The sequence below is a fragment of the Apaloderma vittatum genome, unplaced genomic scaffold, assembly GCF_000703405.1.
Source record: "Apaloderma vittatum isolate BGI_N311 unplaced genomic scaffold, ASM70340v1 scaffold528, whole genome shotgun sequence".
Taxonomy (NCBI): Eukaryota; Metazoa; Chordata; class Aves; order Trogoniformes; family Trogonidae; genus Apaloderma; species Apaloderma vittatum.
The window spans coordinates 95,222-109,548 of record NW_009732185.1 but is presented as its reverse complement, the minus strand read 5'-3'; the positions used below and the strand labels follow the sequence as shown (position 1 = coordinate 109,548).

The following is a 14,327-nucleotide window of genomic DNA, read 5'->3' as shown; positions in this document are numbered from 1 at the left end:
GCATATTTGTTCCCCATAATGATGGGAGGGGGGAGGACAGCTGCAGGCTTGGGCTTTGGCATGCAGGTGCTGCCCTGGGACATGGCAATGGTCATTCTCTTGTCCTACCCTAAGATCTGGTGGCTTTGCTACACACAGGAGCTTTAGCTTTTGTTCTTTACTTTGGGAGGAAATATCCCGCTGCCGGCAGCACGGCGTGGCATCTTGCTCCTGGAGCTGTTAGCCTGATGTCCTGTCTCGGGAATTGTCAGGTTGCAGGGGAAGGGTACAGGACCTGCTCTCTGTCTTGCCCCATGTAAACACCATGTGTTGGCTCCACTGGGACCGCTCTTGCCCTTACCTGAAACACAGTGAGGAGGGACTGGGGAAAGTTATCAAATGTACTCCTCCTGGTCTGCATCTCATCGAAGTTAAACTTGCCCCCAAAGAGCTGCATCCCCAGGAGTGAGAAGATGATAATGAAGAGGAAGAGAAGCAGCAACAGGGAGGCAATGGATCGGACTGAATTCAGGAGTGAAGCCACAAGGTTACTCAGGGAGTTCCAGTATCTGGGAGAGAAAATAGAGGCAGTTAAAATTCCTTCAATCCAAGACAGGTGCTCATGGACTGCACAGGATATCAGTTCAGGTTGCCTTCTGTGTATGATCAGACATTTCCAAACACCCTGTTAAGCAGTGAATCACTGATGTGCTTCCCTAAGATAATGAGACCTACTGTGGCTAATGAGTAATTTTACTACCACACATGTACATACACAGCTCCCTCCAGCCCCCACCCCATACGCACACCCAGAAGATTATTGCAGCCCTCTCCATCTAAGGCTCTGAAAATCTTATTCAATATACGGTGATTAGTTCTTGCTGCTTCATTGAGTTACATTCTAACCAACCTCATTACAACACTCACAGATGTAATGGCAGCCAGAATACCTCACTCTACAGAATGGCCTGTAATAACTTACAGGAGCAGATGGGGAAACAGTTTGGATGCAAATACAAACTTGTCCAAAACCTGGTGTGTGTGAGTATGTGCTTGCACTCACTCACAGACAGAGGTTTGTGAGCTTTCTGGAATTGAAAGGAATGAGAAAGATATTAAAGGTCCTTTTAAATGGACTGTAAAAGACACTCCAGATCTACATTGATAAAGTCCAGAGGTTCTTTTGCTCTTGGACGGGCACACCATCACTGCTTTTCTGGGTATCATCCCACTAGGCTTCCTCAAATAAGCTGCAGAACATTTTGGAAGGGCTTCATTCAAGAGAAAGAATGGCTAAGACCTGTTTTGCCAGTGTATTCAGGCTTGTGCCCAGATCAGACTGATGTATGATGCAGGGAAAGGACTTTCTTGCCCCTGTGGATCCACTTTAGGGTTCAAAAGAGATGCCAGCAGCATGCTCTGCTGCAACATGTTGGTTTGCTTGCATTCTTTGCCAGCCTGCAGAGTAGCCATATCTTGGAAAAAGACTTTATATAAAAAGATTGATAGAGAATCAACCACACTACCCATGAAGCAACTTCCATTCTGGTCTTGCATCTGCTCAAACACTCCTAGTCTAATGCTTAGCTGGTCATGACCATTTCTCTTTCATGACAGTTTTCAGACTGGGCTGAAGATTAGTTGTCATCTTTCAATCATGTCAGCTTGAATGCACATTACTAACACGCTTCAGCAGCTTTCACAGATCAAAAAGCCATTAATATTTGTCTGTGATCATGTCTTCCTTCTAGCACCATCTCTTGTGGCCTACCACCACGCTTTGAGTTTCCACCATGGCCAACATCCTCCACTTCCTTCTCCCAAAGCCCGTAACACTGAACTTTCCTTCTAGCCATATTTTCCTTGGAGACAAAAGCAACACTTAAGAAGGATGGCAGACATGTCTAGCACTCTTGGTCCTTTGAGGAAGCCTTATCCTTCACCATACAGATCTTTTCTGAAGGTAGTGTAGTCAGTAGAGACGAGGGTTCTTAAAATCCTAGTTAAATTAATATTTTCTAAATGTCAGTGTAAAAAGAATTTTCTTGTCCCATGGAAGTCAGGGATGTTTGAGCAGCCCAATCACTTTATGAAGGTTAGCAATCTGATCTTCAGAGGGACACTGCCATGTCCTCTGAAGTTCAGCAACTGGTTCATCTCCAAGGGCTGAGCTTCAAAGAGAGCTGTGATGTTTTCCCTCCAGCCCAGCTTCAGCACTTCAGAGAAAACTAGAATGCTTTAAAGTTTAACTGCAATTAAAGAGATGAGCAATGAAAAACTAGAGAGCAAAGGTAAGGGTATGGAAACTGTGGCTCAGTGCCACCAAATATCTGCACTGAATGTGCAATGTAACAGCTCGCTGTATTGGTGTTTATGCTTACAGCTCACATACTTTCACATTTTGGGAGGAAGGGAAAGTGACATAGGAAAAGGGAAAAAATAATTTCTGGTGAAACTTGACTGACTTTAGCATCCTTAAACCAGAAATTGATGAGGTCCAGAATATCTCTCAAAGTCCTTCAATGTCAGCCAGGAACACATTTTCTAGTTCTTTCTAGCAGTGTCTTTAAGAGGCATACACTAAAGCTGTTACGCATCTGAGTAGTCTCAGTGACTCACTTTAAGCTTAAAAGCCCTGCTATCTCGGAGTGTAACTGCAGACTTTTATCAGCTCTGCAATTCTTACAAATGGCCCAATACCTAAGATTCAGTTTCTTAAGTAACTATCAAACTTAAAGCAATTAACTGAGATGACCTGGTGATAAGATTAGTGCTGCTTTATGTGTGCACTGAGTGTTAGCTAGAAATACAGCACCATTAGAAAAGTAAACAAACTAATCAGGGGGGAAAAAAGAGAAAAAGGAAAAAGGAGAGGATAAGGAAGGCTTGACTTCAACAGGATGTGAAAATAGCAATTGTCTTATCTTAGCATCCTAGAAGCCTGACCTGAGGTTACCATCTGTCACATTAGGTGGTTGTAGAACTAACGTGAACTGTCCCTCAAAGTGAGATCCCGGGTTACTCAATGAAACCCAAGGCTTTTAAGGTAGGAATGGCTGAAACCCAGACAAAGAAAGTCTCTCACTACTTTGTCCTCTTTGGTTAATATATACAAAGAAAAAATAGCTGCAATAAATCTCATGGCACTGCTGGACAGAATTAAAGATTTTGAACCAGGCACCATGTAAATGGGAGGTACGAGAGAAACCATTGCTGCTGCCTCAGACTTAAGGGAAAATGAATATTCTTAACATCTCCCACTTGCAGATCTCAGACCCTTGAGGATGCCAGTGAATGAAGCTCTGCAAAACCCCAGTGAGTATGATGTGATTGTGATCCCTGCTTCAAAACGGATGAATGATGCAGAGAAGTTAAATGGTTTGTTCAGCACCTCACGCAAAAATTGATTGCAAGACTGGATTATGACTTAATGTGCTATTTTATTCTCTTCCTTCACCTCTCAGTTGCCTTCCATTATGTCTTTATGATACTGACAATCACAAATGCAGAGCTTAAAACAGTAGCAACAGCTGCCAGTCTCATTGTAGGAAGGTATCTCACACTGTTCATCCAATATAAAAGCACTTTGAAAGCATGTATCAAAAAACTGTGCCCTGTCTCTCCTCCTTATGGTTAACAGTGATGTATCTACTGGCCAGATTAAGTACAAAATACCAAATTTCAGTATACCATTGCAAATAAATTCATTTTTTAAGTATAAAGGACTAAATACAATTATATATAAAGCAGTAAAGTACTATTTATAAAGATAATTTGTCTTCTCATAGCAAAAGCAGAATTTCTTCACAGACTTCTAAAAATTAGGGAGAATAAAACAAACAAATGATAACGTCTGCTTGTCTAATGTACAAGACTAAATGATTCTGAAGAGTATTTATAATTTTGGAAGAAATGTTTGCTCTTGAAAGTCTAAATGTGCTTTCGAAAATGATGCATTGTTCATCTAATGGTGTCTTTATTTGCTTCTATGATATTAGGGAGCTGTATTTGTGTTTTTCCTAGAAACGCACCATCTTCCTGCATCTAGAATTTGCTTGTGCAGTTTGTTGGTATTTGCCATGGAAAATCCACAGAAATATATAAAGATTAGGCTACCTACTGATACACTCTCAACAGAGTAATTTTCCTGTTTTGTGCCTTTTTAATGCCCTTGATGGTCACTATTTCCATCTCTACTCCATGTCCTCAAGTCACTGTTCATGAATATATATTTGACATAAAACATCACACAATCATCTCTCCTACCCTTTCCAGCTTTCTAGGATTGTATCTTTCCGGATCATCATTGCACTCAGGTGGTGTTTTCCACCAGTGTTGGTAATGTCATCAATAAATCATCATTGTGTTTGTAGCTGAGTGAATAATGGGAAAATCTGTATTTTACTGGAGAACATCAGAGGTATTTATTTTGCTTTAATGCCAGAATATTCTCTCCTGCAGCAAGACATGAGTGGGCCTAAAATACCGCTTTGGAGGCTTGTGCCAGGACCTTCCACACAAGGGTGAACTTCACCCACAGAGTGGAAAAATCATGAAGAAAATGGTGAATAATTAAAAACCACACAGAAATTTCAGACTACTGCAACCTACTTGCCAAGATTTGGGGAACAGGAAAGGAAGAAAGGAAGAGACGAGGGGAGGAGAGGAAGAGACGAGGAGAGGAGAGGAGAGGAGAGGGAAAGGGAAAGGGAAAGGGAAAGGGAAAGGGAAAGGGAAAGGGAAAGGGAAAGGGAAAGGGAAAGGGAAAGGGAAAGGGAAAGGGAAAGGGAAAGGGAAAGGGAAAGGGAAAGGGAAGGAAGAATACATTATTCATTATGAGTTACTCCTCAGCTCTCTTCTTTACACATAGACCCATATACAATTGCAGGAAATGTCTTCCAGGTAACATTTGGTTCCAGGCAAGTTGTATTTTAGTTCTGCTGCAGAATGTAGGTAAATATAACTAGTCCTAATCCTGGTTGGTTCCAAGATTACATGTCTGCCAGAAGCTTTAGGAATATTTTAGTACTCCAATAGCTCAAGCTTCCTAAATTATTAACAATATTCTCTCAGCATTTGCCTTTTTATTAGAGAATTCTCTTAATTAGATTAAGGTATTTTGTGTAGGAGTGGAGAAATATCTTGAAAAAATAATGACCTCTCCAGGATGCTATGTTGAAGGTCGTGATTTTATAGCTATTTGTATGTTGCCCTGTGTGTATATGATTGCCCAATCACTGAAATAGCTACTGGTTTCCTCAGAAACCAGGCCTGGGACACATTGATGATAACTTTCAGACCCAAAGATCCAAGAAAAACAGTCACCAGACCGGAGATCCCCAGTATTTCTGAAAGGGAAAAGACAATTTTCTTGCCTGAAATTCTCATTAGCTGGAACATTTTTCCCTCTTTTATGATCACAAGTCTAAAGAGATCACTTTTTTTTCTTTTTTCTTTTTTTTTTTTTAATAGTTGTAGGCTTGCTTTGGCACCTCTCTGCGACTGTAAACCAATTTTCTGTCTCGGCCATCTGACCTTGAAAACCATGCACCCTGCCAGAGAGCTGAGGCTCAGGAGCTTTAAAGGGTAAATCTTGTATGATGCACAAGTTCAAGCCTGTCATTCTTTTCTGCCTCTCAGCTCTGCCATCTTGACTGTCTTCCAGTTTTGGTCTTGTTTTTCTTGTGCACTGTATTTTTCATCTCAAATTTGTCAGAAATTTCCTTTGGGGGACTTTATAGCAATTCTAGGGACATTTTCATATCCGAGCTTGCAGAAAACGCATTTTCACCACCTCAGTCAAGCTTTTTATAAGGTGCTGACTGATGTCCACATGGTAAAAGGCAGACCCTGTGCTGCTTTAGGGGGGCACATGGATAGATTTTTTCCAAGAGTTCCCATCTGGGTAAGTGGGGAGCTGACCTCTCCTGTAACCTCCCCTCAAGCTGAAAAGCTCCTGCCACACCAGGCTGGTGTCTTGGAGGTACAGGACTGTAGGAAGCAGTAATAGACGTCACCACACCTTTTTGCAGAGGGAGAGGAGAAAGAAGGCAAAGGAAAAAGGGGTGACCAGAGTTTGGAAACATCAGTTTTGTTCATAAAGCTTCTTCTTCGTGCTGGGCTCCTCTGAAGGAGGAGGACTGGCAACATCCTTTGCCTATAGCTGCTGGTGTTGACACTATCTCCCACTCAGGCCACTGTTGAATCTACTGGGGCTGGCATGGGCTTCTCAGTCAGATGTTATTTTGGCTCAAAGCAGTTTTCCAGGCTTCCCTCTGTCACCATAAAGCAACAGAAAAGGTCATAAAGCTATCTGCTGTTTTGTTTTCACTCTGTCTTTTGCAGGGAACCATAAGAACCCCAGATTTCAGTTTAACTATCTGGGTGGTATCAAGTGTCTCCAGTCCCCTATGCCAGACTCCTCACCAATCCTTACCACTCACATCAGGGATATCCAGTCTGCACAGCCCTCCCCATCTTGCCAGAGACTTCAGAAGGTGAGGATTGCCATTCTAGCACTCTTATTACTCATTTAGTGGTAGAAAAAGTGAAAAAATAGGGATGTGAGTGACTTGCACCTATACATGTTATACATTCAGCAGTAGCCCTTCTTTATTCCCAAATAAGCACAAAAGTACCTTGTGATTTTAAATATTCTTAGGAGTCGAACACATCTCAACACCGAAATGCCCAGTGGTGACATGATCTTTGTCTCAACCAGGATAGTTTCCAGGATTCCTCCACACACAATGAAACAGTCAAAACGGTTGAAGAGGGACACAAAATATGCCTGGAGACCAAGGCTGTACATCTTCAGCAGCATCTCTGCCGTGAAAAGAGCTAGCAGCACTTTATTGGCAGTGTCTCAAGAAAAACAAACAGAAACAGATTAATTAAACTTAGTCAAGACTATCACAGCTAACCATTGGCCCTTGCCTATAAGAAACCCATTCTGGGATCAGTCTGACAGGTTAACTTCATATAAGCTTGGGTCAAAGAACGGACTTCGAAAGCATGGCCACCTCATTCACAGAAACGTTTTGCAAAGGTGCTTGCAACAATCCTTATGAATTGCACATACAGCTGCAATGTATTACACAACCACACAACCTCCATGGCAGGGAGATGCTTTCCTGTGCACAACCTCCCATCACACTTGTCATCTGCAGATGAGAGTGGGAATAGAAGAACTGCTGTGCTACCTACTGTTGCTTAATTAAGCTTTTCAGCTGCTCTCACCTCCAGTGAGGATTCAACTGTTCTGCAGACAGAAGAAAACTTTACAAATCACTCTTCCTCACCTCCCTGGCAACTAGAATTTATCATAAATGCCATTTCAGGGGAAATCTTGGAGAACTTGTGGCTCCCCGTGACTATCCATAAATTGGAAATCCAGTTGCTGCAAATATATATTTAGCATAAGCTCCTAATGTCACCTACACTCAGTGGAACATAGCTTTGACTGGAAATGAGGAAGTTTTATTTTCTCTGAAACTTCTCTCATTGTATTATTTAAGATCCTCCAGAGACAGAGGACTAGTTGGAGCTGTGCATGCTCCTTTTACACTGTGTGGTCTAATGCGTCAGCTGCTCCCTCAGCCCCCTTTTTTGACACCGACCACAATAAACAGAACCATCAGCCTCTCCTCACCTTGGACCTCCGTGAGCCAGTCTGGCTGATTGTAGTGTTCAGAGGCAATGGTAAGGGTGTTGAGAAACACAAGGAAGATCACCAACCAGTAGAAAACATTGGACTTGACAGCAGCGCGGCACTTTCTTCTGCAGAATCGATTCCATCGGCGCCAGTAACGACTTGAAAAATTGGAAAGAAAAAGTTCTTTTCAGATAAGGATCCTTATTGCAAATCTCTGTCAAGAGAGACTCTAGTTTTGAGGTATTTTTCAAAAGTGATAGAGAATAACTTAAAAGCTCATGCTGAGAAGTGTTCTCTTGGTTCTCTTCTGAGTCAACAGTTGTCATCATCCTTTCTTTTGCTATAGGAATAAAGCTAGTTCTAAGCCAATTTGCAACAATTAGGAGTGAATAAACCTCTTCAGCAATGTCTTAATCTGATTAAGACATCCATCGCAGCTATTCTGAGAGGTATTTTACCTCATTTCCCATAAAAATAATTATTCTTCTTGTATTTAATGCTGCAGCATGGCCTGCAACACGGCCTTGCCCAGCCCCAGGATAGTCAAAGAAAAGACATCCACTATATACCATGGACCTTTGGATTAAGTCCTTGGAGAGGTGAGGTCAAATAAAATCCATGGAACATTTCCAGCATTCAGCAATGTTCAGGAGTAAGCCAAATACAAGGGCTAACTGAACAGAAAAATAAAACTTAGGACACCTCAGCATCTCACCTTCATGCCTGGAACTAAGGATGCCATTTGCTAATCAACCGACCTTTTAAAGTTTGCCTTTCATGAGCACATCCCCTTGTGTCACTGATTTCTGAGGGTAATTACTAACCACAGAAGATATTTAAAGCTAATTACACACCTCCTACTCTTTAGAATTTGACTTGCATAGCAACTGGTTTCCAGGCAACACTTGCTACTGTATAATAACTCTAATAGTTTTATATAGATACTATATACATATATGTGTGTGTGCACGCATGTGTGTGTGTCTAAAGAGAAACACACTTCCACAATATTATAGGGAGAGAGAACTTTTCCTGGCTACTCTTCTCATATATTATTTTCAGTGATAAACTGTGGCCATGCTTGAGGTCAGGGTTCAGTGTCTACATGAACTAAAGCCAGGCAATGCAAACATGGCAGACTGGTCAACAATATTTTAACAGGTAATCAAATCAGGTCTGTTCTAGCTATCCAATTTACAAAGGCATCCAGTCTATCTAGCACAAACATTTAATTAGAGTTGTGTGTTTTGCAGTGGATTTGGGACAAGAAGTGATCTCCCCAGCTTTCAAAACGGGCACAACACTTAGACATTCATGTTGTTGTTAAATCATCAGCAATTCCACACTTTTGTGTGCACTCATTCACAAATGGGCATGCGTGTGACACCTTCTTCTGTGTTTGCTTACACCTACATCATCAGAATGTGATCATGTACGCGACACTTTGCACAGGGATGCATACAGGCAGTATGTATGCATATGTGCATTCCTGAATTTACATTACTATTCATTATTTAGGCAAACCGAAGGACAGAGTTTCTCACTTGTTCCAGCTGTTCTGAAAATTAATTTAGTTTTTTATAAAATTGACTTTGAGTTCCACTATGGAGACAGCTGGGCTCCTAGTGAGGAGGTATATAAGGACTGGGACCTCAGCAGTCAGGTTCCAGGAGTTCAGTCAGCCTTTCCAGCAGAAACCCACGGATGACCACCTGGGGACTCCTTCACATTTTCGAAAGTTTGAAGTCAACAGTAAAACAAATACCACCAGAAAAACCCCACATGTCTCATGGTGAAAGGGAAAATTTCACAGACAAGATGCAAATCTCATCAGTTGAAAGATTTACCACCAAGCAAAGCAGAGTAGTGAGATAAAGTGTAGGAAAGAGAACCTTGAGCTGACAGGGCTGATGTTGATGGATGTAGTATAATTACGTGGCTGAAGTTTTTTTTTCTCCACTTTTACATTTTGTGCCTCGAGATATGTAGGTAGCAATCAGATAGGTACTTCTGAGCAAAATATTGTCAGTCCCTGTGCCTTATTTCAGTATGAAACTAAGAAAAAGGATCTTGCTTTCTGGTAGATGACTGACTAAAATCTAGCAAGTTTGTCAGTATCTCCTAGAATCACCATTGTGTCCCACAGATGCAGGAGTAAGCCATTTCACAAAGTAAGGAACAAATCCAGTGGAAATGAGAGAAACAAAAAGTCCATTTTACTTACCTAAACTTTGATTTTGAGATCCGATGCCTGAAAGATAAGAATTGCCATTAAAGTCTCTAAAGCTGTCCCATACCTCCCAGGCTTTTATTAAAATAGCAACAGAAAGAAACAAAGTTAAGCTCAATTTTTTACTGAATGCTGTTTTCCTCCTCAATCCTCTGTAAGTAAATATAGGCACCAGGCATGCTTAGAATTACGTGATAGACAAATCTTGTTTTTTGGCGGGAGTCATGATGCACGAGTTGTGCCATGATGGGATTCTACCACCTACAGACATCAGTGAACTAGCTTTTCTCTTGGGTGAAAGGCTGGCCTAACTCTAGGGGTACTCTCCATCTGCTATCAAATTTATTTTTCAAGTATGACTCTTTTAGTCACCTGTTTTTTTTCTTATATTAAAATACATATGACTTTATACAGACAGACTTGTTGCTTTCACACATCACCTGTCACTTCAGAGTATTTAAGCACATCATGAAACCACAGGGAAAACAATGCTTTCTTTTTTCCAGAATTGAAGGAAAACCAGTGCATGGTGGATATTTTCAAACTTAGTTAATAACAATTATTTGTCTTTGTTAGCTATGCAAACTAGCTTGAATTCAAAAGGTTCTGAATAACAAGAGATTCTGTCATTATCAATGAAATCTCAGGAGTTAAGTATTCCTGAAAATCTGGCCATATTCCCACTATATATGTATTTAAATATCAAATTCCATGCACTTGGACTTACCTACATAAATAATCTCATTAGCCTTTTATGAGAATTCATAGGCAAGGCTATAGATAGACTCCAATTCTCTAATGACTACCTTGCTCCGTTTGACAGTTTTGGTACATACATAATGGTGCACAGAGAGAAATAAAGCTATGTGTCTGCAATGACAGGAGTCAGAGGTGATTTAGGAAGCTGCAAAACCTACCACAAATAACAGAAGAAATAAGAATCTGGGGAGTGACTATGGACAAGATATTTCTGCTGGGTTGAAGCATTTCTTAAGGTTCCCTGTGATGATTATTTTGTTGACAACAGTCAGCAATGGTCTTACTGTTACTGGCTTAAAAACGGATGCACTACTTTCTGTTGCAGTCTTAAAAATGGTCATGCCCCTGTTTGAGGATATCAGTCGCTGACAAGTAATCAGTAATGGGTCAGTTTCCTTATGTGGAAGAGATTTTAGTGATAGGAACATCTCACCAACAGATGGTCCAAGCCAAAAAAAAAAAAAAAAGCTTTTGCACTGAAAAAATCATGCTGTGTCACAGGCAGCTTGTCTAGGCCACATTCTATGCAGCAGTGTGGTTACAGACACATCCAAGAACTCTTTTTGATAAAGAAATAATGCACTGGCTGAACAGAATGCTAAATTATGCTGCAGAGACAAAGCAAGCTTTAACAAGTATGATGAGTGGAGCACCTACAAAGCTCATCCTTAACATTAAAGCTATCCCAAATTCTCACTGAGACTTCTTCCTTGCTAAGCGTCACCTGCAAGCTCTAATGGATCAGATTTATAGGCAACAGGAAAAATAAGAAAAAATCATAATGAGGTGAAAAGTCGGACACTGAAAAGGAGCGAGGACTTTCATACAAAAAGGCTGGGTCAGGGGGAGAAAAAAAGAGTAAGAGAGATGTCACAGGGAACATGCCTGGTGGAAGGTGAAGAGCAGAGTGTGAAGTCCTCTGGTGACCTCTGTGGCTAATGGTTTTCCAGTAAGGGAGCTGTGAGGCATTTAAGGAATCTTTTATTTATTTAAGCAAAAGAGATGTGGCAGGTGTAGTACTCATCATGCATGTGATAATTATATCTTTGGAGCATCAGGAGCAGCAGCCAAGTGCATTCAGTGCTCCCACAGGTTAGCTCCAGCCTTCTCTCCCCCCTCCCTTGCCTAACTGCTGTGGCAGAAGGCTTTATCACAAGTGGGTGTGCTATATATATAGAACAGGACAAGGAAGGAGGAAGAGATTTATATTTAGAGGCAGAATCCAAGAGTGAAATGGAATTTTGGAAACACAAACTGTACAATAATTGATTCTGAAAACATTATGCTCGAATCTGAGACACGTTTTTCAAATGACATTTATGATCAAGGATCAAGAATCTTTTGTCTTTCAGAACTGGGGTAACTATGCCATACAAAAATATGTTTTTATGGTGTTACTAGTAGCTGCCAAACAGTCTGGACCTGGGGCCTTGCCATGGCCTCTTTGTGACACTCCAAACTGGCACCTGCCAGGGGTTCAGAGTGGACCAGATTCTCTGCTGAAGTTACACATGGATCTCTTACATCCCTGTTATCCTGGAAGCTTTATGCCATTGGGAGAGAGAGACTGTCCTCATCTGTGTCCAGCTCTGAGATGTCTTGAGAAACTATTATTTAAAATCATGATAGAGAAGCCTATACAAAAACATTTCAGATCACTACTGCCTGTTTTTGTCATAGGAAACATGTAACTCAGATTTTCTTTTAGAAAGACAAACACAAAAATCAAACCTCTACTGTTTGACTAGCTATCTTTCAATTCTCTGAAAGAATTTTAACTTTACATAGCTGTGTACCAGATATCTTAATAGTGAAATTTGAAGATTTTATCCACATAAACTCAGGATAACCAGCAAAATTCAAATGTAGTGAGTTATCTCACATTTTGAGAGCTGAAGTCTTTGTTTTTCTGCTTATGGTGGATACCAGAGGAGAGAAACTATGCACTTGTATAACATGGACTGAGTACTTTGTGTAATGATAGACACAATCTTGTAGGTCTCCAAGCATGACACAAAGGCCATGTTACAGGTGTTTTCTAGGTGAAGAAATTACTAAACATGATGACGAAATTATCTGGCATTCTGGTCACAACTACTTTTACATTATGAGCTCACCTATAGGCAACTATCATTATGAGGACTTACAAAAGTCCTTGGATGCTAGTAGAAGCTCTCCAGACAGAAATTTACTTACTATGCCTTTGGGTTATACATAAGCTTGAGGAACATCCAAAAAGCTGCACTGTGCACAGATTTAGGACTACAAGAACACAGTCCTGCTGTGATATTGGTTCTGCTTTAATGTGACATGGTGTATTCACACAGTTACTAGTCAAGTAGCACAACATTTTCCCCTCTCTCTATTTCTATTGGTGACATTTCATTGCTTCTAGTCAGGATGTTGGGATCCCTGAACAGAAGATACCCACTCTAGGGTTCCTTTTTTCCACATATTACTGGGACAAGAGCATAGAGTGACATGACATTTTCAGGAATGTATGCTGCGTACCTGATAATCTCTCAGCCTAATAAAGTGTTAGGGCTAAATTCAGCTATGCCTCTGCGATTCACACTGAAACAGTGGGCCTCCAACCTTCTGTCTGCTATCCTCTGTATAATGCAATTAACACTGAGGAGTTGTACAGGGACATGCAACAACCATTTCTCATTTCTAGCCATTAATTAAAAGTTTTCAGCAAAACAGAACAGATGACCTGCTCTGGAGAACTTGTGTTCTGATGTGGACTCAGACTCTCCTGCTGAGGCAGTCACTGAATTTCAGCAGAGTCCACACAGAGATGCCTCTTCTCTGTTTTTTTAACATTCTTGCCCTTCTTGCAGAAGCACTGGAGAGCATGCCAACCCATCAGGAGCAATGCTGGTTTTAAGAGAGAGGTGGTTGTTGGCCAGCAGCAGTAAGAACATCCTTAAGGATGGATCTGTCTAGCTTAAAGTTGAGCTGGTTTGCTATTCAACAGGCTTTCTCACAGGCTGGGAAAATAGGCCAGCACTTCAGCATTTAGTGAATAATCTCGCTTTCCCTGTGGCAAGTCACAGGCAAGACCTGTCAGAGAAGTCAAAGCAGGAAGATAATTCCTCCTCCACAAGGGCATGCTATTGTCCTTTAGACACATCTCTAGAGCTGACTGTGAATATCAAAAGCTCATAATAAATTGGAGAGCAGTAACTGAGGCTGACACATAAGGGTTGATCCTATGTGTTTTCCTGCTGTAAGTCAGCAGTGGTTTCAGAGCTTTTGGCAGACTTTTCTTACCATGGCTCCTGATGTGATGGGGACTTTGGTCCTCACAGAAGGAGTCTATCTCCTCATTAGGTGAAAATCAGCAGCAACTATAGCAAACCTGCAAGCAAACTGACTCTTAGTCTTTACCACTGGCTCCTACCCTGCTTAGTGCAAGAACTGCATAGGAATTATTTTCCCAGACAGAAAAGCACCAAGGGAAAAATCACTGATGGTTCAGCTGCCAGGGAAAGCTTCCATTGTTCATAGTACTTTCAGGACACACTGCTTTCAGCTGGAAAGCCAGTGTAGGTTGTTCAGTTTGGTTTATCCTGTTTTGTTGTTTTAACCCTCTTTGGTGGAAAAGCAATTGAACTGTCACCCAAATGTATGGAAATCCTGGCCAAGGTGAAAATGCCAAGTAGCTTATTGTTTCAGTGAAAACAGATAATTTTAAGCTCT

At 41.1% G+C, this 14,327-nt stretch overlaps 1 protein-coding gene across 1 annotated transcript in view; it reads right to left on the bottom strand.

Moving 5' to 3' along the window:
* Positions 1 to 14,327, bottom strand: part of CACNA1C (calcium channel, voltage-dependent, L type, alpha 1C subunit) — a gene marked incomplete at its 5' end in the record, with an annotated part of 196,950 nt that overhangs the window by 96,870 nt on the left and 85,753 nt on the right. Inside the window, 4 exons of the mRNA XM_009875416.1 lie at positions 341 to 548; positions 6,618 to 6,843; positions 7,631 to 7,791; positions 9,858 to 9,884. Of these exons, the coding sequence (XP_009873718.1) occupies positions 341 to 548; positions 6,618 to 6,843; positions 7,631 to 7,791; positions 9,858 to 9,884 (622 nt within the window). The remainder of the gene's footprint in view (positions 1 to 340; positions 549 to 6,617; positions 6,844 to 7,630; positions 7,792 to 9,857; positions 9,885 to 14,327) is intronic.